The 27,245-nt window shown below is 36.7% G+C and overlaps 1 protein-coding gene across 1 annotated transcript in view; it reads right to left on the reverse strand.

Moving 5' to 3' along the window:
• DAGLB (diacylglycerol lipase beta) overlaps positions 1–27,245 on the reverse strand; it is a 56,356-nt gene that overhangs the window by 8,506 nt on the left and 20,605 nt on the right. The window contains exons 3-8 of the mRNA XM_069084917.1: positions 15,282–15,456; positions 14,495–14,753; positions 10,787–10,903; positions 4,397–4,524; positions 2,403–2,529; positions 575–658 (exon numbers count right to left, since the gene is read on the reverse strand). Of these exons, the coding sequence (XP_068941018.1) occupies positions 575–658; positions 2,403–2,529; positions 4,397–4,524; positions 10,787–10,903; positions 14,495–14,753; positions 15,282–15,456 (890 nt within the window). The remainder of the gene's footprint in view (positions 1–574; positions 659–2,402; positions 2,530–4,396; positions 4,525–10,786; positions 10,904–14,494; positions 14,754–15,281; positions 15,457–27,245) is intronic.

Consider the following 27,245-nt stretch of genomic DNA (forward strand, 5'->3'; position numbering starts at 1 on the left):
AAACCACCCACTGGTCAGCAGAATATAGAAATCAGCCCCTACCACAGGGTACAGAAGAGATGTCTTTTCAAAACATTGTCTCTACCCCAAAGGATTTATATTCTAGTTAGGGAGACCAGATGAACTTTCATCTATATTAATAGAACCTTTCAGTTAAAATGCAACCATTTATCTCAATTTCCATGAGTATCCAATTCATTTTCTTTTTTTTTTTTTTGGAGGGGGAAAATCAAGGCAATTGGTGTTAAATGATTTGCCCAAGGTCACATAGCTAGTGAGTGTGTCAAGTGTCTGAAGCTGGATTTGAACAAAGGTCCTGCTGACTCCAGGGCTGGAGCTTTATTCACTGCACCACCTAGCTGCCCCCCAAATAATTTTCTTGTTTTAATTCCCAAAGTTTTCTTGCATCCTCCACAACTCTTTCACACTACAAAATATCCCCCTGCCCCCAGCCCTGTAAGAGAAGGGCCTTATAACACCATTAGCTTACCATATTTCATCACCCTGAATATAACTATACACCTTCTATCCTCTGTCCCCTTCATTCCCAGATTTAACATGTCAGGATTATTACCTGAAGAGACATGGTTCCTCTTACAGCTACCACAATAGTTTCTTTCCTATGATCCAAAGCAACTAAAAAAGGAAGTTCAAACACCTGAGGATCAAAAAAATAATAATATTAAACTTTTTTTTCCTTTTTTTTTGAGGGCAATTGGGGTTAAGTAACTTGTCCAAGGTCACATGGCTAGTTTTTTTAATATTAAACATTTAATTCAAAAAATATTAAACATTTAATTCAAAAAGGCTTAATATTCAATTCAGTTCAATAAGTAATCACATGTGCAAGGCATTGTTCCAGGGATTCAATGGATTCTTGCTCTCAAAGAAGCTTATACAGTCTACTAAAGGGGAGAGACAAGGGCAGAATAAGGTAAAAGGGGAAGGGAAGCACTGGTGACAACAGAGAAGACTTCAAGGAGAAGCCAGCATGCCTACTGAATTCAGGAGGAAGAAAATTATTCTCAGAGGTGAGAATGCAGAGGAGGTGGAGAAAGAATACATTCCATATATAAAGCACCACTTGTGAAAATGCACAGAGGTGGGAAATGGAATATCACATTTGGGGAAACAGCTAGAAAGTAGTTCAATATAGTTGGAACATATCAATCTTGGAGGGAAATAGTACAAAAATAAGACTGGATAGGAAAGTGGGAAGCAAACCACAGAAGGCCTTAAGAGTTTATATTTTATCCTAGAGGCCAGAAGAAGCTTACTAAAGGTTTCTGAGCAAAGAAGTAAAATGACATAATGGAATGAAGGGAGAAACTAAAAGTAAGAGGAACAATTTCGAAGCAATTAAAGCAGTCCAAAAAAGAAAGCATGAATTAAGTTGGTGGATATATGCAAAAAGAGAGAGTAATGGATACAAGAGGAGATGTGGTTAAAAATCAACAAGACTTGGTAACTGGCTAGAAATGTAAAGTGGTTGGAGAGAGAAAGGGAAGAGTCTTAGATTATTCTGAGGTTACAAGCCTGGGTGATTGGGAAGATACTGGTGTTTTTAAAGAAATAAGGATGTCTGGAAGAGGAGAAGGTTTAGGAAAAAAAGATAATGAGTCTTAGCTGCCTACAGAACATCCAGAAGGAAATATGCAATATGCAGCTAATGATGTGAGACTAGAGCTCAGGAGAGCTAGATACATTGATCTGGGAGTCATGTGTGGAAATGATGTTTGAGCCAACGGAAGCAAATGAACTTGCTGAAAAAGAATACAAATGAGAGAAGAGCAGGCTGAGGAAAGAACTCTATGTGACACCCACACTAAGAAGACAAGAAATGAATGAAGAATCAGCAAAACCGAGAAGGAACAGTCCAACAGAAATAAGGAGAACTAGGAAAGCAGTCTTACAAAAGTAAAAAGGTAAAGAGAGCATCCAAGAAAAGGAGATGGTCAGTAATGTAAAGAATGGATTGAGAGAACAATGGAAAAGGTTGTTTCAATGGAATCAGAAGCTAGTTTGCAAGCATCACAGGATCATCTACTTAGAATTGAAACAGACCCTAAGACCAAGTGTTTGGACCATCTAGTCCAAACACTTCATTTTAAGATGAAGAAACAAGGCCAGAGATGTTAAGTAACTTGGCCATTGGGGTGGAAAGGAAGGAGCAGGGGAGATGTGTATCCAAGGATGGAGAGGTAGTGAATAGAGATAATGCTTTCCAGGGTCTTGACAATGAAAAGGAGGAAATTTAGGATCGTATATTCAGGGAATAGCAGAGCCGAGTGAAATTTTTTAAAGAACGGGGTAGACAAACTATTTATACATTCGGTGTCTTCTTTCGTCCCATCTTATTTTACATTTTATAGAAAAATTAGCACAAAGCTTTGCTAGCCTACCTTATCATGAAAGCTGATGTGAATGAAATCCCTGTACTGTAACCCAGTTGTCTGTAGGATGGATCCAAAATGACAACTAAGATGATCACCTCCAATAAATTCATATTCTGCTGTTCTGTTTCTGCAACTAAGAAAACAGGTAAAAAGTAAAGTTATCAGGGCAATTTAAATTACAAATCAAGAAAATAACTCTTCGCTATCAGAGCCTAGGAGAGCAAAAAAAGAACTAGAGTTCACAGTTCCCAAATGTTTGGCTAGCAAGTATGAAAGCTTTTAGAAGATGAAAGCAATTATTATTTAAGGACAAAAGGTCTTCTAAAAGGCAATGAGAATAACATAAAGGTTCTCTTAAAAGTAGACTATTTTATTTTATTCTTGGTTTTTTGGAGGGCAATTGGGGTTAAGTGACTTGCCCAAGGTCACACGACTAGTTTTTGTGTTAAGTGTCTGAGGCCGGATTTGAACTCAGGTTCTCCTGACTCCAGGGCTGGTGCTCTATTCACTGCACCACCTAACCGCCCCTTAAAAGTAGACTGTTTCTAAAAGGCAACCCAATTTTAATTCCCCAACTCAGGAAAACAGAACTAGTGAATTTTCATTTAAGCAGGGGCCATATGAAATTTTCATCTTTGTCAGCTAACAAAATCTCCAGAACTGGCCCAAAAGAAAAGTCCAGGGCTTTGCAAAGTAGTGCAGAAAGTCTGAGATGGTTTAGACCTCATTTAGATAAGAGGAAATATAAATACTACTATCCCTGTAAAAAGCCGTGAACTCTACTTAGAGAAATGTTTATTTCTTCCTTAGGTAGTAGGAGTTAATTTTGATATTTCTCATTATTTCCAAGCTTGATTTCCCAGATTCTAGTATTTTTGTGAATGTGGAAAAGTAGTTCGATTCATGTAGCAATCTTTAAACTTAAGCAATTTAAAATTCAGATTTATATTTGGCTTGATAAATTGGGTATAATTATTATTCACATCATATTTGATCTGTTCTCTGAATGGTGACTGTTGGTGCCACACCTTTGCAGCTTTAAGAGCAAAAGGGATCACTACTCTGTACTGCTTTCTGAATACAATTATGCCTAAATTAACAGATGAATAGAACGGCTTTTTCATGTAAGATGATTTGGAAATACATTCAACTGTTATATTAATGTTATTTGACTGGCAAAAAGTTTTGATTTTTGCTTCATGTTTTAAATCTGATAATGTTTTGTGTTGGTGCCTACTTTTCTGCATTGTGAATTTAGAAAATAATTTACAGGAATCCTTTTAATTTTTGGAATAATACCTATAATGTGATACATTTGTATCATCAGAAAGTTAGCCCCAGGGTGGCTAGTTGGCACAGTGAATAGAGAGCACAGGCCCTGGAGTCAGGAGGACCTGAGTTCCAATCTGCCCTCAGACACTTGACAAATACTTATCTGTGTGACCTTGGACAAGTCACTTAACCCCAATTGCCCTGCCTTCCCCCTTCCAAAAAGCAAAAACCAAACCAAAACAAAAAATTTTAAAAAAAGATAAGGGGTGAGGGAGGTTGGTCAGTTAAAAAAAAAAAAGAGCCCCTCTTCTGATCCAAATGCTGTGATTTTATAAAGTTGAGTTATTGCTTATTGTATACTTTTGTCAGAAGACTAAAGACACCTTAAAAAAGAACAAAAGGACATATATTATCATTATAGCTAGCCACATCTGGAAAGTAGAAATTAACTACTTAGAACATGCTAACCCGGTGTCAGTGAGGAGGCCCAGTGGATAGAGAACTGGCCCTAGAGTCAGGAGGACCTGAATTCAAATTAGACCTCAGACATTTATTCGATGGGCAAATCACTTAACCCTATTTGCCTCAGTTCCTCATCTATAAAATGTGCTGGAGAAGGAAATGGAAAATCACTCCAGTATCTTGCCAAGAAAACCCCAAATGGAGTCATGTAGAGTTGGACACAACTGAAACAATTCTATAACAATGACAAAAGTATGCTAACCTACCAATCACCACCAATCCTGCAGAAACCTGTAAATGGATTTGTATAAATATAAAGAGGCCACCCATAAGCAGCTGCTGCAAACTGTACATAATGGTGACAATTTTCCAATTCCGCATCCAAGTCAGACTCCTAGAGGGGAAAGAAAAATTTCTGTTTAGTTCAGTCAAATGTGAAAAATTTGCCAACACACAAAAGACCTGGGACTGATGCCCAACCCCAACAATTTCATTTTCACAGTCTTATAACAACCTCTAACTAAAAATACATAAAGGATGTGAAGAGGCAAAGTGGCCTTCAAATAAAAACTGAGGCTAATACTTTTTTCAGACCTTTTCAATACAGCGCAGCATTAGCCTTTAATAAACTTTAAGGACATTCTGTTATTGATATTTTTGCTGTTTTCCCCTTATTCATCTTTTTTATTTAAAAAATGTTATTTGTTATATGAGATGGCTCTCTAGGAGGAGGAAGAAAAGGAGAAATTGTGGTTATGTAAAAGGCATAAAAAATAACAAAATTTTATTTTAAAAAAGGTGGTATGGCATCCTAGCTCTTTTGATTATTTACATCAAAAACAAAGGAAAAGGAAGGGACAAGTTCTAGGAGCTGAAAGTAGAGAATCTGATGATACCAAAGATGTGAGAAATCACTGTCTCAGAAAGGAAAAGAGGAGAATGGATTTGAGTTCAACAAACCAGTAAAAATAATAGTAATTATAGTATCCATAATTTATATAGCACTTACTATGTACCAGGCACTGTTGCTAAGCACTTTATAGTTATTATCTCATTTGGTCCTCACAATAACCCTGAGAGGAAAAATACTATTATGATCCTCATTTTACATATGAGGAAACTGAGGTAAACAAGAGGTTAAATGCGTTGCCCAGGGTTACAAAGCTAGTGTGTCTGAGGCCAGATTTGAACTCAGATCTTCAGACTCCAAATCCAGTGCTCTACCCACTTCACCACCTACCTGCTTCAACATAGATCATTAAGACTGGTTGCTACATTAACCCCTTCATGCCAAAACTGTTCAACCCTGTCAATCAAAGAAGATTTTCTAAGGGAAGATCCCTCATTGGAGCTATGGGAGTCAATGTGATTGGTAGAATTCATTTTATAGAAATGTGCATTATAGCTAAGCAACTTTGTTAGCTACTATCTATATAAGCAATACAGACTGTATAGAGAAAACTAAAAAGCAAGCATGTTGTCATCTTTTTAGGATACTAACTCAAGTCACAGTCCTCTAACCTTAACACTAGAAAGAACCTTAGAATCACTTAGTCTAACCCCTTCATTCAGCAAATTTGAAAACGGGTCAAACTCATAGTAGAAACTGAACTAGAACCCTGGTCCTCTTAACCCCCATGTCTTTTCTATTATACTACATTTCCTTTAACTCGGTTTGTACCAACTCTTCTGCAAGATGCATATTCATCTTAGAACACCATTGGTGAAAATCTCTCAAATGTTACCTGCTGAGGAAAAATAAGCAAAATGGATCAATGTCCTGAGAACACACCTTCTTGCTTCTGAAGCCAGGGTCACCCACACTGCTCTAACTACTTTCCCCGTTACCGCTTACAAAATGACTGAGGTATGCTGAGAAAAGATGGAGGAGCAGAATAGGGCTTTGCTTGATCCAAGAAGAGATAACTTTATGTGTCCATGTGACAATCAATTTGACCTCTACAAACATACAATTCAGGCTCTTCTCCTCTATCCCAAGTTTATTAAGAAAAGAGGACAAGGGAGGATGTCATTCTAAACAAATTTACTTTTTGGCAACTGATAATATAACGTTGAGCTTCCTTAACAAGAGCAAGATAATGGACATAGACTGGGCAGTTTTCTTTTTCAAAGGCAAAAGGTCATTTCTATGGAGAAAAACTATGCCATCTTTCAGTATATTACTAACAAAGCCCAATAGCAAGATGTAGAAAGAGAAATTCCACTTAAAGTTACTATAGACATTATAAAATATTTGGGAGTCTACCTGCCAAAACAAACCCAGGAACTATGTGAACACATTTCACACAAATAAAGTCATATCTAAATAAATGGAAAAATATCAGCTGCTCATAGGTAGGCCAAGCTAATATAATAAAAATGACAATTCTACCTAAATTAATTGACTTAATCAGTACCAATCAAACTACAAAAAATTATTTTATAGAGCTAGAAAAAATAACAAAACTCATCTGGAAGAACAAAAGGTCCAGAATGTCAAGGGAATTAATGAAAAGAAATGCAAGGGAAGGTGGCCTAACTGTACCAGATTTTAAACTGTATTATAAAGCAGCAATAATCAAAACTACTTGGTACTGGCTAAGAAACAGAGAGGTAGATCAGTGGAACAGGTTAGGTCCACAAGACACAGTGGTCAGTGACTACAGTAATGTACTGTTTGATAAACCCAAAGACCATAGCTTTTGGGATAAGAATTCACTATTTAAACAAAAACTGCTGGTAAATGCATATAGTAGAAATTAGGCATAGACCAACATCTTTTTTTCTTTCTACTTTTTGGAGGAGGAGGGTAGGGCGATTGGGGTTAAGTGACTTGCCCAAGGTCACACGGCTAGTTTGTGTGTGTGTGTGTGTCAAGTGTCTGAGGCCAGATCCGAACGCAGGTCCTCCTGACTCCAGGGCCAGCGCTCTATGCCACCTAGCCACCCCTTATAGACCAATATCTTATACCCCATATAAAGATAAAGTCAAAATGGGTACGTGATTTAGATACAATGAATGAGACTAAAAGCAAACTAGGAGAGCAAGGAATAGTTTACCTGTAAGATCTATGAAGAAGGGAAGAATTTATGACCAAATAAGACAGAGAACATTATGAAATGCTAAATGGATGATTTTGATTACATTAAATTGAAAAGTTTTTGAACAAAGCCAAAGCAACCAAGATTAGAAGGAAAGCAAAAAGCTGGGAAACACTCTTTTTAGTCAGTGTCTCTCATAAAGGCCTCATAATTTATAAGAACACAAGTCATTCCCCAATTGATAAATGGTCAAAGGATATGAGTAGGCAGTTTTCAAAGAAATTAAAGCTATCTATAGTCATATAAAAAACCCTCTAAATGATGATTGATTAGAGAAATGCAAATCAAAACGACTCTGAGGTACGACATCACACTTATCAGAATGGCTAACATGACAAAACAGGAAAATGATAAATGCTGGAGAAGATGTGGGAAAATTAGAACACTAATGCATTGTTGGTGGAGTTGTGAACTGATCCAACTATTCTGGAGAGCAATTTGGAGCTACACTCTTAAGGGTTATAAAACTGTGCATACATTTTGCAATGCCATTTCTAAGGCTGTATCCCAAAGAGACCATAAAAATGGGAAAAGGATCCACATGTACAAAAATACATATAGCAACTCTCTCTGTGGTGGTCAAAAATTGGCTATCAACTGGGGAATGGCTAAACAAGTTAGGGAATGAGAATGTAATGGAATACTGTTGTGCTATAAGAAATGATGGGCAGGCAGACTTCACAAAAACCTGGAAAGATCTGCATGAACTGATGCTGAGTGAGGGGAGCAGAACCAGGAGAACATTTAGACAAGTTAGTCACACTGTTGCAATGACTAACTTTGTCAGGCTTAGCCCTTCTCAGCAATGCAAGGTTCTAAGAGAAATCCAAAAAGCTCATGATGGAAAATGCTACCCCCATCCAAATAAAAAACTTTGGAGTCTGAATACAGATTGAAGTATATTATTTGCTCTCTTTCCTTTTTTTAAAAAATTGTTTTGTTTTGTTTCTTCTTTCTCACGGTTCATTCTCATTGGTTCTAATTCTTCTTTACAACATGACTAATGTGAAAACATGTTTAATATGAATGTATATGTAGAACCTATGTCAGATTCCAAGCCGTCTTGGTGAGAGGGGAGAGGAGGAAGAGAAAATGTAACTCAAAAGCTTTGTGGAACTGAATATTGAAAATTAAAAATAAATAAATTAAAAAAAAAGAATACGAGTCATTCCCCAATTGATAAATGGTCAAAGGATCTGAAAAGGCAGTTTTCAGAAGAAGAAATTAAAGTTATCTAGAGTCGTATGAAAAAATGCTCTAAATGACTATTGATTAGAGAAATATATATCAAAATAACTCTGAGGTACCACATCACACCTATCAGACTGGCTAACATGACAAAACAGGAAAATGATAAATGTTGAAGAAGATGTGGGAAAACTGGAACACTAATGCATTGTTGGTGGAGTTGTGAACTGATCCAGCCATTCTGGAAAGCAATCTGGAACTCTGCCCAAAGGGTTATAAAATTGTGGATACCCTTTGACCCAGCAATACCACTTCTAGAGCTGTATCCCAGAGATAATAAAAAGGAGAAAAGGACCTACATATACAAAAACATTTATAGCAACTCTTTTTGTGGTGGCCAAGAATGGGAAATTGAGGGGACATCCATCAATTGGGGAATGGCTGAACAAGTTGTAGTATATGAATGTAGTGGAATGTAGTGTGCTATAAGAAATGATGAGCAGGCAGACTTCTGAAAAACCTGGAAAGACTTATATGAACTGATGATGAGGGAAATGAGCAGAACCAAGAAAACACTGTATGCAGTAATAGTCACATTGTGTGATGACTGACTTCAATAGACTTAGCTCTTCTCAGCAAAGCAAGGACCCAAAGACAACCCCAAAAGACTTGTGATGGAAAATGCTATCCACATCCAGAGAAAGAATTTCAGAGTCTGAATGAAGATCAAAGCATATCTGCTCTCCTTTTCTTTTGTTGTTTTGTTTCTTCTTTCTGGTAGTTCCTCCCATTAGTTGTAATTCTTCTTTACATAATGACTAATGTGAAAATATGTTTAGACAAATGCTGGAGAGGATGTGGGCAAACTGGAACACTAATGCATTGTTGGTGGAGCTGTGAACTGATCCAGCCTTTCTGGAGAGCAATCTGGAACTATGCCCAAAGGGCTATAAATACTTTCATACCCTTTGATCCAGCAATACCACTCCTAGGGTTATATCCCAAAGAGATCATAGAAATGGGAGAAAGACCCATATGTACAAAAATGTTTATAGCAGCTCTTTTTGTTGTGGCAAAGAATTGGAAATTAAGGGGGTGACCATCAATTGGGGAATGGCTGAACAAGTTGTGGTATATGCATGTTATGGAATATTATTGCGCTATAAGAAACGGGGAGCAGGCGGTCTTCATATTTACCTGGAGAGGCTTAAAAGAACTGATGCTGAGTGAGAAGAGTAGAACCAGGAGGAATTTGTACACAATTACGGACACAACATATGTGTGATGACCAACTTTGATAGACTGGACTCTTTTCAACAATGCAGGGATATAAGTCAATCCCAAAAGACGCATGATGGAGAGAAAAACGTGCATCCAGAGAAAGAACTAGAAAGAACTAAATTTATATCCAGGTGGAAGCAAAATACCTGATCTTTTTTGTTCTCTTATTTGATTTTATGTCCTCTATACCATTTTTCATCCCAGCTGGTACAATCCATCCTTATAACCTGACCATTGTATAATGTGAAAGTATCTACAGATCCTATACTTGATTATAAGACGCCATGGGGGGAGGGAGGGGAGGGAGGGGGACAAAATGTGAAATTCAAGGAATTGTGGAATTGAATCCTGTAAATTAAAAGGAAACAAATTAAAGAATTAATTAAAAAAATAAAAAATAATAAAAAAATGAAAATATGTTTAATATGAAAATATAAGTACAGAAGTCTTGGGGAGGGGGAAGGAGAAAAAGGGGGAGAAAATTTAAAACTCAAAAATCTTATGGAAGTGAATGTTCAAAACTAAAAATAACTTAATTATAAAAAAAGAAAAAACCTATGCCTTTATCAAGCAAGGAAAATACATCAACTCACATAAGCCAAACATAGTTCCCTGATTTATTTCATTAGAAAGAGAGACTCAAGCTAGATGTTTGGAAGAATTTTATTAAATGGGAGGTCAAATGGGAAATTTCTCTGTCAGCTGTCAAAACTGAAGAGATGGTTCTTTTGCTGCATAAGTTTTCTTCAGATTTTCACTCATTACATTGAACATTTACTTCTGAATTCAGTGTGATGTGAAAACGCTTTAATCTGAATTGCTTCAAACCATGTGCAATCAACAGAAAGTAAAATATTAAATGTTTATTAATGAAATTTCTTCTTAAACTGCTAAAGAATATATATATATACATATGTAAATGTGCAAAATAACATGTTTCATTTAAAAAAATACAATCCAATAAAATACCACAAACAATATTCTTTTCGTTTTCTGCCTGAAATAATGCATAAAAGTATTTCCCATTAAATTTTAGCAGATTTACAAGTCTGTTCTGCAAAGTCATTTCATCCAATGAAGACTTACCTGGGGAGTCACTAGGGAATGGCTTACAACTTCCTCAAAATCTCTTCTTTTCTTATCCTGCTGCTGATGGAGAAGAGTTAGACCTGCAGCTATATCACTAGGTACGAGATCTGTGTCCTACATACACAAGATAAAAATGTTTTCATAAAAGTTGTAGAATAGGCCATTAAAATCTACATGTAAATTACATTTAAAGACTATATCTTTCTCTATACCTATAGTCAAAAGAAAGGGACATATCAAATCTTCCAAAAGTAAAAACATTGCTCCACCTCCCCCAAGAAAAATCTAGAATTCTCATGACTGAAAAGCACAGAAAATATCCTAATCTTTATTTTAATAACCAAGTAATTTAACTATCTTTGTAGCCATCCTGTCAAGTTTGGAATAAATGCAAACTGAGATGTAAAAGAAGATGTTCTTTGGCAGAAATAAGACTTTAAGGTAAATTTCTGCAAAAATGAACTTTTCCTCATAAAGAATTGAAAGCTATATTAGAAAGCTTGCCTCCTTGTGTCAAATCTTGTCTGATGTTGAGCTGTATCTTGAGGAAAAGACAAAGATAATTCAAAATTCAAAGGTCAAAGATAATTTTTCTTTATTTTCAGGGGTTTTTCAATCTGTTTTCTCTTTCACAGAATGATTTACATGGAAATGTGTTTTGTATGACTACACATGTATAACCTATGTCAAACTGCTTGCCTTCTCAATGTTGGGGAGAGAAGGGAGAGAATTTAGAACTCAAAAAAAATGTTAAAATTGTTTTTAAGTGTAATTGGGGAGAAAATATCAAAAAAGGTTTTTTTTTTAAATCATCTCTATGCTCTGTGACCCCTAACAGCACAAGTAATCTTACCCTAAAGGGTCTTCCTGATGCCCATCTCTCCTCCCTTTCTTGTAGTCTGGATATCACCAAATTAATATTCCAAAAGCATCAAATATCATGCTTAACACACCCCTAATCAAACACCTTCGATTGTTCCTCATTGCCTAGTACAAATTCCTAATATAAGATTCAAAGTTTTCCACAATATAACTTGATCTTATATTTCCAGGCTTATCTCCTACTATGTGCCTACATAACACCTTCTGTGGCAGCCACATAAACAACACTATACAGTAGAATAAGAGAAGTGGACTCCAAAGTCTAGAACAGAGAAGTATTCAAACTCTTGCAGTCTAAATGGGAAAACTTCCAAGGATACTATTTAAGAAAATAATATTCCTTTCCTCAACTGATAAATGGTCAAAAGGATATGAAAAGGTAGTTTTCAGAAGAAGAAATCAAAGTTATCAACAGTCATATGAAAAAATGCTCTAAATCACTAATAATTTGAGAAATGCAAATTCAAACAACTATGAGGTAGCCATCTCACATTTCTAAGATTGGCTAACATGACAAAAAAAGGAAAAAGACAAATGCTGGAGGAGATGTGGAAAAACAGGGAGACTAATACACCACTGGTAGAGTAAGGAACTAATCCAACCATTCTGGAGAACAATTTGGAACTCTGGCCAAAGGGCTAGAAAACTGGGCATACCCTTTGACCCAGCAATACCACTACTAGGTTTGTAACCCAAAGAGATCAAAGGAAAAGGAAAAGGACCTTTCTGTACAAAAATATTTATAGCAGGTCCTTTAGTGGTAGCAAAGAATTGGAAATTGAGGGCTTGTCCATAAAATGGGAACAGTTGAATTAAGTTATAGTATAAGATTGTGATGGAATACTATTGTGCTATACGAAATAACAAAGTGGATGGTTTCAGAAAAACCTGGGAAGACTTATATGAACTCTTAAAAAGAAGTGGGCAGAACCAGAAAAATAAAATACATAGTAGCAGCAATATTAAAATGATAATCAACTATAAAAACTACTCTGATCATTACAATGATCCCTGACAATCCCAAAAGACTCATGATGAAAAATGATTTACAAATTAAATTCAAATGAAATTAGAAATAAAAAACATTCAGAGAGAGAACTGATGAACCCCGAGTGTAGATGAAAGCATTTTTTTTTTAAGAAAAGGGTCTATGTGCACAAAAATATATTTATAGCACCTCTTTTAGTGGTGATAAAGAATTGGAAATTGAGGGGATGTCCATCAACTGGTAAATGGCTCAACAAGTTTCTGTAAAGAATACTACTAGGCTTTAAGAAATGATGAGCAGGGTGTTCTCAGAAAAACATGGAAAGACTTACATGGACTGATGTAAAGTGAAATGAGCAGAACCAGAAGAACATTGTACACTGTAACAACAATATTGTATGATGACCTACTATGAATAACTTAGGTATTCTCAGCAATACAATGATCTAAGACAATTCTGTAGGACTTACAATGAAAGATGCTGTCCATCTCCAGAGAAAGAACTGGTAGAGACTCAATGCAGGTCAAAGATACTTTTTCTTTATTTTCTTTATTTTGGGGGGTTTTTCAATCTGTTTTCTCTTTCACAGAATGACTTACATGGAAATGTGTTTTGTATGACTACACACGTATAACCTATGTCAAACTGCTTGCCTTCTCAATGTTGGGGAGAGAATTTAGAACTCAAAAAAATGTTAAAATTGTTTTTAAGTGTAATTGGGGAAAAAATATCAAAAAAGGTTTTTTTAAAAAGCATTTTGTTCATTTTTCTTGCAACATGGTTAATATGGAAATGTACAGTGGTTACCATATTGCTTATCTTCTTAATGGCTGGGGGAGGGACTGGAGGGAGGGTAGAAGAGAGAGAATTTAGAACTCAAAATAAAAAATATGAATGTTAGAAGTAAAAAAAAAAAGAAAGAAAAAAGATTCCTTTAGTTACTGCTGCTAAGGCTACTTGCTGCATGTGGTTAGGCCACAGGATAAACACTGAATCATCTAAACACAGTAGAATCATTATTACACATGAGAATCCTTTTTACTGGCAGCTGCTCTGTGATCTTTGGAGAAATTTCTCCCTTCCTCCCCTCCCCCAACTAACACAAATGTATATGAAGTGATATCTCCTTTATACTCACTATAGTAGCTAGGTTTTTCTCAGGGGGAAAAAAAAACAAATTATGCAAAATTTTAAAATGCAAGTATGATATGAAAAGAAAAGAAAATATGCTCAAATGGTTCACTAAATAGCTCTGGAAAAACGTACAGTAATGCTATTCTCTACTACTACAGCCAACACAAGCTTTTCTTTCAAAATATATTTTCTTTCTTATCATATGATATTAAAAAGCAAGCAGCACATGATTGTCTTTTCCTATGTTAGGGCCCTAAAGCAAGAAAGTTATTCTTCCCACAAAGAAATAGTAGAGTAGAAGATATATATATATAAGAAACTTGTTTCTTGAATGAATGCATAAATGTAAATAAAGGATTATATGCTTAGTTATCTGATCCCATACTCTTTACATGTTTTCATACCACAGAAAAATTTGGTCAAAATCTATAGTTGTATGAATCAATAGTTGTTACTCGGTAAGACAGCCTCTTACATAAAAGTGATAAAACTTGAAAAATATGTATTCCTGAAATCAATGATATCCTACAGCTCCTACAGTAAGCTGAATGCAGTATTCCTCCCCAACAGAAAGTATATATATTCTCAAAGAGTTTTTTGGTACAAAAAGGAAAATGGCTTACATCACAGAGTTCAGCTCTTAATATAAGAAGTATTTATTCAAACAGAAGAGAAGAACAAATCAAATCCCTTCAGCTTACTGAAAAGTAGGTTGAGAAAAGCTCTGCCGTACTGGAAAAAGCAACTCGCGTGTGGTCATCTTTCCCAATGCAACAGCACATTAACTTGATCCTAGTTTCCCATACACTTCTTGCTGCTGTCTTGAGGCCATTCAATAGTTGATTGGAATCATTAGTATCCAGGAGTTCTGTACTAGAAGTAGAATAAGGAGACATTTTCCCCCCCAGTGGATCAAAGACAATAATAACGGTAACCACAGTAGAAGCGATGATTATCCAACTGCAAAAGAGAGGAAAAAGCTTGGTGACCGTGAGTCTTACATTAAATAAAGAAACCTATAGTTTTTACTCCTATGAGTAAATACTTCAACCTCTATTTAGAGACATAGTGACTCCAACTGTAAAGATTATTCTTTAATAAGGTATGTTTTCTAGAAATTGGGTTGAAGCAAGCAAATAATTACATTGAAAAAATTCAGTACTGCATTAACCAAACCTAACTTGAAACAACAGCTAAGATTAGTAAACAAAAAAATTCCAGAGAGAAACCAAGTGCTAATGGAGAAAGTGAAGGATTAAGCATGAACACAATCTTAGGGTTGTTTTCAGTTCCAACTGACTCTCTGTATGGCTTTTTAAAACCAAATAATTATTTGTGAACTCTATGATCTAAAGAAGGTTCTATTTCTAGCTGTGATTGTAACAAAACCTCAGGCCTAAATGACAATATTAACGAGGAAGGCTCATTTGCCCAAGTTTCAAATGTTTCTTCAAGCAAGAAACAAAAATAGAAGATAAAGGACCTCACCTGACAATGACTGTTGCAATTATAGCATTCACAACTGTCTTATCACATTGAACACCACTGTCTGCTATCCAAGCTACCCCCAGAGAAGCCCAGACCATCTCTGGCAAAAACAGTGCTAGACGAATATAAACCAGCTTGGGCATAGACTTCCGTGGTCCAGGATTACAAATGGTTCCTGAAATAGAGAGAATATTTAAATAATTAACTCCAAAAAAACTAAAAATGTTACACAAATATAAACATATAAATATATACCAGAATATACAAAAAGTAATTTAGAAAAGAAAACCCTTGGCTATCTATATTTGAATACCAGTAACCTAACAACCTAACTTTGAGGAGAAATGAGTGAGGTATAGTAAATGGTTACAAAAAAATTCTCAGAAGCTAGAGATATCTAGTACACTTGTTCTATATTTTTAAAAGTGAGTCAAAATCATCAGGAAAGAGAAATCCCTTGCAGCCACACAGACCTCAATATCAACAAACATGATCCTCATCTTCTAGCCTGTTTCTAAACCAGTCCAACACTTTACTCATAAGCCTTCCCTGTTCTCTTCCTATAAAACAATTCAATTACTAATTACATAGCTGATCTACTGAACTGTGTACTTATACATACCAAGATAAACAGTTTGGGAAATTTATTACTAACTATAACACTCATCCATTCAACACTTCTGCTCATACACATATGATGTTGACTGGGTCCACTGCAACTTTATGTCACATAACCTCAAATGGGCCCTCACTACTGCTAGACAATTATACTATAGCTCACTTACCACTATCATGCTCTCCACAGTGACTTTTTCAAATCTTTTCATTCCTCTTCAAATCTCCTATGGCTTTCCCTCCCCTCACTCTTTCAGCAGAGAACCTTGTCTCATGCAAGAATAGGGAACTTGCAGCCTCATGGCCACGTGTGGCCCTCTAGGTCCTCAACTACAGCCCTTTGACTGAATCCAAACTTCAGATAATAAAAAGATTTGTCCTGTGAAGTTTTTTTCAGGACAGGGAAGGCATGGACATGTTTATAGGCAGTAGGGAATGAGCCAGTAGACAGGGAAAGACTGAAAATCAGTGCGAGTGGGAATGACAGAGGGGGCAATCTGTTCGGGGATACAGGATGGAATCAGATCAAGTAGAGGGGTTAGCCTTGCTAAGGAATAAGACCACTTCATCATGTGATACAGGGTTGAAGGAAGAGTGGCAGAAGACACCAGAGTGATAAGAGATGGGGAAGAGGGAAGAAGACGGAGTTCATAGTGAACGAACTCAATTTTTTTTTTTTAATATCCAGGGATGGGGAACCTGAAGCCTTGAGGCCACTAAGTCCTAGAAAAGTTAAATGACTTGCTCAAGGTTATACAAGTAGTAAGCAGCAGATCCAGGATTTGAAATTAGTTTTTCTTACTACAATTTTACACATGCACATATACACAGTTAAAAAAGAAAAACAAGCCTCGATAAATTCATAACAGATTATTAAAAGTTGAACATATTGAGAGTACATCTTTTTTGAGGATAACATATAGAAGGCAAAACCCTATTATTAAATATCTTAGTATAAGGGACTGTAGGTTGCAAGAACCAAAGACTTGACCCAATATAGCATTTATGTGATACTGTAATCAAACCATTGTTTCATGCACGTCAAATACCAGATAATTTAAAGCAAAAAATACTAAAAGCCAACTTGTTGAAATATTGAAGGAAATAATGTTTATAAATCTAAATTTGACTGAGGAGTACCTCTTGGGTGTGTTGTGCTTAAGCAAAACTGAGATGCTTCAGGGAACAGTCCACCAAGCCACTTGGCCCCAACCAACCTCCATAGATATTTTGCCTTACTGCACCCAACAGCCTCTTCTTTCCATAGCCTGCTAGTTGTTTGCCAGACCGTGCATTCGTTCCTTCTCTTGCTTTGCAAAGACTGTCCCTATTGCTTGCAACGTACTCATTACTCACCTCTACCTCTTATATATTCAGTTTCCTTCAAGGTTTAGCTCTAGTACCACTTTCTATGAGGAGCATTCCCTACTCTTTTTTTAAATGATTTTGTATTTACTTATCCATTTACATGCTATATCCTACAGTTAAATGGAAGCTCCTTAATGACTTTTCCTTTTTTGTCTTTATCTCCAGCACCTAGCACAACAACTTGCCCTTGATAAATATTTGCTGAATGACTGAAAATGCCTCCCATCAGGTTTCCATTTTGTTTGCTATTGTTTTCAAAAGTACAAAAATTTTTGTTCAAGTGATCTCCACTGCAGTGATGAACGCATGAATATATACATATACACACATACACAATCCATGTATATATGTGTATATATATATATATATATGTATATAAAAATAAGATGTTGCTGTATAGATATTTAGCTTGCCAGTCGCTAGGGGGAAGCAGAGGATAACATTTGTTCAGGAAACAGATTGTTTCCTAAAGTGGCTAACTGGCATCTTAGGAGTAATAAAGTCAACAGCACTATGAATGTGAAAGGACAACTAATACTAACTTGTTGATCAGTCATTTCAGTTGTGTCCAACTCTTCATGATTCCATTTTAGGTTTTCTTGGCAGAGATACTGGAGTGGTTTGCCATTTCCTTCTCTAGATCATTTTACAGATGAGGAAACTGAGGCAAACAGGGTTAAGTGACTTGCCCAGGTCACAAAGCTGTAAGTGTCTAAGGCTGGATTCGAAATCACGTCTTCCTAACTCTAGGCCTGTTGCTCTATCCACTGTGGCACCTAGCTGCCCCTAATATTACTACTAGTATGACATTAATGAGATAATTAGCAAAAGTGAAAACATGAGAAGTAGGTTTTTTGTTGATTAAGGTTGAGGGGGAATTTTTTTTTAGGTGTCATAATAAATTTCATTTTCACACTCACAATGATAAGGTTTAGCCTATGTGCTGGCACTGTGCAAGGCTCTGAGAGAACAAATTCAAAGAATGAAATGATCCCTACTCTCAAAGAGGTGATATTCTAAAGGAATACAAGTATAACAATAAGGGAAAAGGACTGGACCTGTGATTTCACAGGTATATCAGGAACTCCTTAGTGAGGAAACTCCATAGTTTTCATGGTTCCACAGTAAAGAAATTCCTAGTGAGGAGCCCACCTTTGCTACATTTATGGCTTAAGGTTACCTAGAGCAATGAGTGGATTGTTACTTGCTTAGGGTCACGTAAGCAGTAGGTGTCTTCCTGGCTTAAGGCAGGCTCTCTATCCACTATGTCCTGTTGCCTCTATAAATAAGCATACAGCAAAGAAATAAAAAGAATATATTCTAATAAATGTAAAATAGAAAAGAAAGGCACTAACATGTGGGGGAGGGAGGGAGTAGGTGAGGAAGGAAGGGTTCCTGTAAAAGGTGGGCTTGAGATCTGAAGGAGTTGAAGGAAGAGCAATTCTTAAGAGTTTAAGGAGAGAAGGTGGATTCCGGGGATAGGGGATGGCCAGTGCAAAAGCACAGAGCTGAGAGATGGAGCGCTGAAAACAGAGGCCATTTTGGTGGGATCACAAGAGTATTGTGTTGTATAAGTATAAGTATAAGGTGTTGTCCACTGAGGGATGTGCAATGAGGTTATAAAGACAGGTTGGGCCAGATAACCAATTGCTTAAAAATCTAAACAGAGGAGTTTCTATTTTATCCTAGAAACAATAACAAGCCAAGAGAGTTATTGAGCAGAAGAGTCACATGGTCTGAGATGTTCATGAGTGAAACAATTTAAGAGCTATGAGAATAATGGACTGGAATAGGGAAACACTTGAGGAAGACAGATAAATTCGGAGGTTGCTACAATAATCAAGGGCTGAGGGAGTGAAGGCATGGAAATCCCTCCCATCCCTCTACTCTGAAGTACTTTCTCGATCATTTTTGCTCTGACATCACTGTTCTCCCTCCTAAAAGTAACCACTTTAACTCCACACTACTCTCTACTCTTGGTCTTCTAACTCACGGCCTTGTCAAACCACAGTCATGGATTATTCCAATAATCCAATTCCTATGTTTTCATTCACATGCTTTTGAAAGGCAGTGGAAACAAGACAAACAACTCCACTAGCTAGGCATACTACAAATTCATGTTATACACTTCGATGGGACCCACACTACAGCATCATTTCTCCCTGAGTCTCTACTTCACTCTCCACAAAAGCTATGCCAGACCTTCTCTCTACTCAAGCTTCCCAATATCTCTCCCTCCCCCTACTCTCCTCTGAGGATTTGACCTCTTAAGTGGCTGAGAAAATTGAGGTCACTCTCTGTGAACTCCTTCTACTCCTTTTCTTCATCTCAAAAAACCTTTAACATCTACTTTCTGTTCTCTTCACCTAGTCTCTAATAAGGAAACAAGGTCCTTCTCCTTATCAAGGCAAATTCCAAACAAGTACCCATGATTCTACACACACTCTCCATTTTCTCCAGATTGATAACTCATTCATACCTCCCCTTTCTCACTAATCTTCAACCTCCAGGTTCTCCATTGATTCCTTCCCTATTTCTTTCAAATATAACTGGGTGAGGTTCCTCAATCTTTTTTTAAATCTTTATTACTACACACTTACATCCTTAAGCCATATCATCTTCCCTTTCGCAACTAAACTTCTAGAAAAATACACTAGCTGCTCCCACATTCCTTCCTCTCTCACTCCTCAACCCTTTGCAATCTTACTTCCAACCTTAAGTCCTCTCTCAAAAATTACCCATTATTTTTAATAGCCATATTTGATGGTCTCTTTTCAGTCCTCATCTCATTCTTGACTTCCCTGCTTCATTAGACACTGGTGACGACCTCAATACTCCAGTCTCTCTGGGTTTTTGGAAACCACTTTTTTAATATTCTTCCTATTTGCCTGACTGGTCTTCGGCCTTTTTGCCAATCACACCTCTCAACATTCCCTAAAGCTTTGTCCTGGGCCCTCTTCTCTTCTTGATCTATACTCTCTCTAAGTGCCTACATCACATTCCTCATTTAGTTATCATCTCGGCTGATGACTCAACAGATATGCAGCTTAGTTCTCCTCAGACTTCAGTCCTACATCACAAGATGCCCCCTGAACATCTCAAACTTGACGTTCTGGAGACATTTTAAACTCAACAGGTTCAAAACTAAAATCAATACCTTCCTTCCCTCTAAGCAAACTCTCCTCTCCTCTTCCAAATGTCTTTATTTCTGTCAAAGGTAACAATATATTTCCAGTCTCTCAGGTTCATAACCTCAGAATTATTCTTGCCATCTCACTCTCCCTCACCCCACAGAGGCAATCAGTTGCCGTATTTTATCATTTCTGCTTTCACAGCATCTCTTGTATCCAACTCCTCTCTCTCATAGCCACCACCTATCTAGCCTAGACTACTGTGACAACCTCTTAGGTCTCTCTGCCTTTTTCTCCCCACTTCAGTCTATCCTCTTCCCTAGCTGCCAAAGTGATTTTTACTTGCTAGTAGATCTGACCTTGTCACTCCCTTACTCAACAAACTCCTCTGCCTACTTACTCCATCTTTAATAAAATATAGATGCCACTGATTAGCTTCTAAAGTCCTTGACAGCATGGTTCCAACCTGTCTTTCCAGATTCATTATATATTATTCTCCCTGCCACAATCTGTGATGCAGATTTGAAGACAAATCTGTCTTCTCTCTTGTTCCTCACAGATGATATTCCATAGCCTGTTCTCCATCCCTTTAAGATGGCGATGTCCAAAGTACACTTCCCTACTCCCATTTGCCTCATACAATCCCCTTCTAGACACAGATCAAAAATTACTTACTACATGAAGCCTTTACTTATCTAAAATGCCACTGCCCTCTCTCCCTAACTACTTTGTATTTACTTTATATATGTGTGTGTATTTGTCTCTGCCTTTAAAATGTTAAGGTCCTTAAGAAAAAAATTTTTTTCATCATTATTTGTAAGCTTGATGCCTGACATACAGCTGGCACGTAACAAATGCTTACTGACTGCATTAATATTTATCAACACAGGATTAAGGACAAATGCTTAAGTCAAAATACAAAACAGAAAAATATTTTATCAAAATTCTTTTCTATTCCATAATTAGGTTGAATTCATAACTGTATTAATTCCATAATTAAACATAAGAAATGAAGTGTGGCATTTTTTTCTTTATCTCAACTTGAGATTTTCCCAATTAAATCTTTATGGGCAGCAAGACAGAATGCATTCCTTCTATTCCAAAAACATAAACCAAGTTGTATCTTTTCTTAGAACTATATATAGATCCAATTTTTTAAAAGGGGGCAAGACAGAGGTACTTTTATTAAGTTAAAATCTTAAACATAAGACTCTTCCTCAGACACTTAACAGTTATTAGCCATGTGACCTTGGGCAAGTCACTTAATCCCAGCCGCCCTGCCTTCCCCCCTGCAAAAAAAAAAAAAAATGGGATTTTGAGCAAAAGGTATTTGCCACAAGATGAAAGTTTGTTGTGTTTTTTAAATTCACACTTACAAATTTATTATGGATGTCTTTTGGAGAAGTGAAGCAATAAGTCACTGTATTAAGGGCTGCCTTTTGATCAAGTGACTCAGTTAATTACTAGGACAGTCTGATCACAAATTCTATGAAATAAATAAGATGGTAAATTATCTGTATGGAAGATAAAGTTATACTAAAATTTTATGTTCAGTGTATACAAACAATTTGATTTCATGACTAAAATTATCATAGGTATATCGAACTAATGGTAGTAATAGTTAAACTGAAAAAAACAAACAAGCATTTGAATATCTAGTTAAGATGGTATGATAATTCCTGGAGGACCCCTGCTCTCCCACAAATACTACAGTAGAATTCTAAAAATGTACCAGAAGAATGAATTAAAAAAAAAAAAAGAAAAAATTACACTAAGTTCCTTCATCTTTTTTTTTTTTAATTGAGGGGAGAAGGCAAGGCAATTGGGGTTAAGTGACTTGCCCAGGGTCACACAGCTAGTTAAATGTCTGAGGCCAGATTTGAACTCGAGTCCTCCTGACTCCGGTGCTCTATTCACTGTGCCACCTAGCTGCCCCAAGTTCCCTTCATCTTGTAAAGGACTTTGCAAAAAAAAATGCAAACACCTTGAAGAAGTAATGAGCAGAAACAAGCCAAGGGAGACAGAAGCCCTAACACTCAGGCAGCACAGGCCAGAGCTACAGCAGGAGAAAGAACTGGCACAGGATCCAAGCATAGCCAGTGCCAAGGTCCCAGCAAGAGATAGGACCAGCACAAAACCCAGACAGCACAAGTCCTGGAGGTCCTGCAAAGAGCCCTCACCCAGAGAAATCTAAAACGGAAGTCAAGAAACTAGGTTCCACTGAAAGCAGGCTAGCTACCTGTTCAGAACACAGCCACACTCATTCCTATGGCTGCTTTCACAACTGCATAGGTGAGTAGTTTTAACTGAGACAGAAAATGTAGCATGTGGTGTTCACATTACTTCACACAGCTGTTAGGCAGGGAAAAAGGCAGGCCTGTACAACTTGCTGCCCTCATGTTTTCCTCTACATTTTACTGGAAGTTGTGCAGGCCTGGACTAAGGTATAACTTAACAGTGTTTCAAATATCACACATTATTGCCTCACTACAACATTTTACTTTTTTTTGCTACCAGTGCATGTCTATCACGTCAAAATAGGAAGATTAAAAAAAAAAACTTTTATTATAATTTTTTGAGCTCAGAGCCAAGACTAAAAATTTTCTGAATGAGAACTACTCTCAACTATTATTATGGAACACTGAATGGCTTTGAAAATTAGCTTTAGCTGCAAACTTGATAATATTTCTTAATGAATCCAACCTAAAATTATATGGCAAAACAGCTCCTATAAGCAAAACTTATATTACAACAAAGTTAACTGCACAACAATTAACATTGTTAGAACCACAAATAATGTCAAGTGGCTTTATATACTTCATGTTATCCAAAAGTTAAAATAAGACCTCCCACACAATTTGCAACAGATATATTTTTGAGTTCAAATTATAGATCCAGTAAAATTTTTTGGAACTTGATGCAAATGCAAAAGAAATCTCCATATTTCAAAATTGTGTAGCTGAGAAGTTTCAACCCAACTTTCAAATGGAAGTAATCTATAACTTAATAAGGCAATGTTACAGGGCAAATATAAAAATAATCTAACAGAATTCTAAAAATGCTTTCCAACTGGTGAATGTGCTCAATTAAATTCATAAGCTCGCCAACTAATTATCGATATTTAGCAGTACCTAATGGCGTGAAAAGATACTTTAAAAGATAAAATAAGTAAAATCTCATTACAGATCTGCATTAACAGATGAGTGTCTATAATTGATTTCAAGGATAAGGAACACTAATTCTGGACTTCAATTAAGTTTAATGTTATTTCTCACCCTACCCCCCAAAAATTATATTCTTCTCATTAGCAGACCTGTATTGCAAAATTTTTACTTTTAATTTTGTGCCACAAAATTCCAATCTGTAACAAAAGTCACTGAGACAGAGCTCTGAGAATGATCAATTTATTAGGGATATCAGTGGTCCCTAATCATTTGAGTCAAAGACCTTCCTCACTGTCAGGGACTCCTCTGCTTGAGGAAAAACTGCTTTTACTGCCATTGAGGGAGTACCTGAAATAGAATGAGGTGATACAATTCTGTGATTGATCAATTCCAGAAGAGTGGAAATCTAATGGCTGATTAAGGGAAATGTCTGTGAATCATAACCACTTTGTTTTGGTTTTTTTTTTAAAGCAATCGGGGTTAAGTAATTTGCTCAAGGTTACATGGCCAGCCATTTCTGGGTGTGGTGCTGAGTATCTGAGCCGGGATTTGATCCAGGTCATCCCGACACTGGAGCCAGTGCTCCCACTCGCTGAGCCACCTGGCCACCCCATAACCACTTTGTTAACAGACCTTTTACAGGTCGGTCATTAACTCAAGCTCATTGTAGGTCATCTCAGCAAGAACTTTCCAAAGGTCATAAGACCCTGTTAACAACATTTCAGTGTTTTCCACAGGTCAAAAACCCTTGTGTTTGACCAACAGTATCCTAGGGTCCAAGGAAGTCGTGGTTTTAAAGCCAAAGCCACTAGGGAATGGGTGGTAGTGATTCACACGGGTGAAGCAAATGACCCAGGGCAGCTAAGTGATGCAGTGAATAGAGCACCAGCCCTGGAGTCAGGAGAACCTGAGTTCAAATCTGACCTCAGACACTTTACACTTACTAGCTGTGTGACCTTGGGCAAGTCACTTAACCCCAATTACCCCTCCAAAAAAATAAAAGGCAAGAAGCAAATGAACCTTATTTCAAGAACTACACTGGGAATGGGGAGGAGGGGGAGTAGTGAAGTAATTATATTCTTATCACATATCTAATAGTTTGAATCTAGCTGATATATCAAATACAATTAATATAACCATCAATTCATGATAAATTAATTGTAGTCTACACAACTCTTACATTCTTTACAACATTAAATCAAACTTAACACTATTCACGTATAATCACTGATGCCAATAAAATCACAATGGTCTGAGTAAATACTGATTAAACTGAGTGGGAGTATCAAAATCATTTTTACACAATTTTACTTCTTGGTCCACAAGGTCTAAAATATTTACTATCTGGACCTTTACTGAAAAAATTTGCTGAGGCCTGATCTACAACATCTACAAGAAAACAAGATCACAAATCTAGAGCTGGAAGGGATCTCAGAGGCTAGCTTGACAGATAAAGTTAAGTACTTTGCCTAAGGTCACCAGCAGAGGCTGGATTTGAAACCAGATCCTCTGACTACAAATCCGGTGCTCATTTCACTATACCAACTGTCTCTCCAATTATAGTCTGTCAAGACCACAGTAGAGGCTGGAAAAAATTGCTGGTTTGTACAAGAGGAGACAGAGATGAGCCTGAAAAAATTGCTGGTTTGTACAAGGGGAGACAGAGATGAGTCAAGGCCAAAATCCACAGAGCCAGAAGTCAGAAATTCTGGAAAACAGCATTCTCTAGTCCTGGCAAATCCATTCAGAACTGTACCAGCAACATCCAGATTACAGATGGGACAAGACCAAGTAGGTTATATTCACCCCATTCAAAAGTGTAGATAAAGGGCAACCCTTTGATGCAGCAATACCACTACCAGGTTTGTGTCCCAAAAAGATCATAAAAAAGAGAAAAGGGCCTATGTGTACAAAAATATTTACAGCAGCTTTATTCATGGTGGCAAAATATCGGAAATTAAGGGTATATCCATCAATTGGGGAATGGTTGAACAAACTATAGTATATGAATGTAATGGAATACTACTGCGCAATAAGAAATGATAAGCAGGCAGACTTCAGAAAAACCTAGAAAGATTTGTACAAACTGATGCAAAGTGAAATGAGCAGAACCAGGAAAACATTATACACAGTATCAACAACATTGTGTGATGAATGACTCAGCTCTTCTCAGCAACACTAATGATGGAAAATGCTATCTGCATCCAGACAAAGAACTGATGGACTCTGAATGCAGATTAAAGCACACTTTTTTCACTTAATTTTTTTCCTTTTTGATGTTTCTTCTTTCACAACTGTTAACTCATAAGGAAATAAGGTTTACACAATTGCATATACATATATATATATATATATACACATACATACATACACACACATAACCTATATCAAACTGCTTACCATTTTAGGAACAGGGGAGGGAAAGAAGAAAAATTGGGAACTCAAACTCTTGTAAAAATAAATTCTAAAAACTGTCTTTACATATAACTGGGGAAAAAATAAAATGGTATTTTTTTAAAAAGTGTAGACAGAAACAGAGTCTGGCCATAGCACAAAGTTTGAATTTAGAAACAGAGGACACACACACACACACACACACACACACACACACAAAAACACAATGAAGAAAACCTATGGATTAAGTGAAGCCCAAGAAATAAATACAAAAGAAGAGTGTCTCCAAAATAGTACTAACAAATCCTCGGAGAAAAGAACAGCTCAACTACAAAGGTTTCCATAAGAAATTTACCAAGAACTAAGAAATGAAATAAATTGAAAAAAGCACTATTTGGGAAAACAATTTTAAGGAAAATAGCTTAGGAGAGATTATTGCTTTGTGCAGAGATAATAGTGTATTCAGGACCATGAAGAGTCAACTAAAATGAACTGAAATAATCATTTTAGCAAAGTATTTTTGTAAACCACCAACCAAATCCAGCAAGAAAAGACAGAAAGACAAATGCCATTAAAATAACTACAGAATGTATAAAATATTTGGGAGCCTATTAACATATACAAAGATATATGAAAACAACAAAACACTGTCTATGGAAATACCATGTTTCCCCGATAATAAGACACTGTCTTATTAATTTTTTTGGACAGAAAAACACCAGAGGGCTTATTTTCAGGGGAGGGCTTATTTTAATGAACATTGACAGCAATTTTAATAAACAGGTAAATGTGAACAAAATGTTTCACCCGGGGGGGGGGACGGTGCATACAGAGGGTACCGTAATGTAGCGTGTAGCACAGGGGATCACCTTCACTACAGTAGCAATCTCAATAGGGCTTATTTTCGGGGGAGGGCTTATTTTAGAGGAATCTTACACAGTAAGGGGAGGGCTTATTTTCGGGATAGGTCTTATTATCGGGGAAACACGGTAAAAACAAACCTGACATCTGTCATGTGCTGCACTAACAAGCTCCAACTCACTGGCAAAGAAGGTTGGGAGGAAGGTATATTTTCACATTATTGGTCACTAAGACAAAGAGAAGACCTCAGGGTAGACTGATTCTCTTTCTAGTGGTTTTAGCAGGAGAAAGAAAAAAAGGTCAAATAAATATAGTATTGTGGAAAGGAGGAAAGGGGTGGAACTTTCTATTTCTCATAATTGGAATGCCCAAGAAGAAGAGTATACAAACATGAAAGTGGGTATCAGATGAATTTAAATTTTATCTGAACT

This window comes from Petaurus breviceps, unplaced genomic scaffold (genome assembly GCF_028583685.1).
Source record: "Petaurus breviceps papuanus isolate PSGF00001 unplaced genomic scaffold, PetGlider_PUasm1.0 175, whole genome shotgun sequence".
NCBI classification, from domain to species: Eukaryota; Metazoa; Chordata; class Mammalia; order Diprotodontia; family Petauridae; genus Petaurus; species Petaurus breviceps.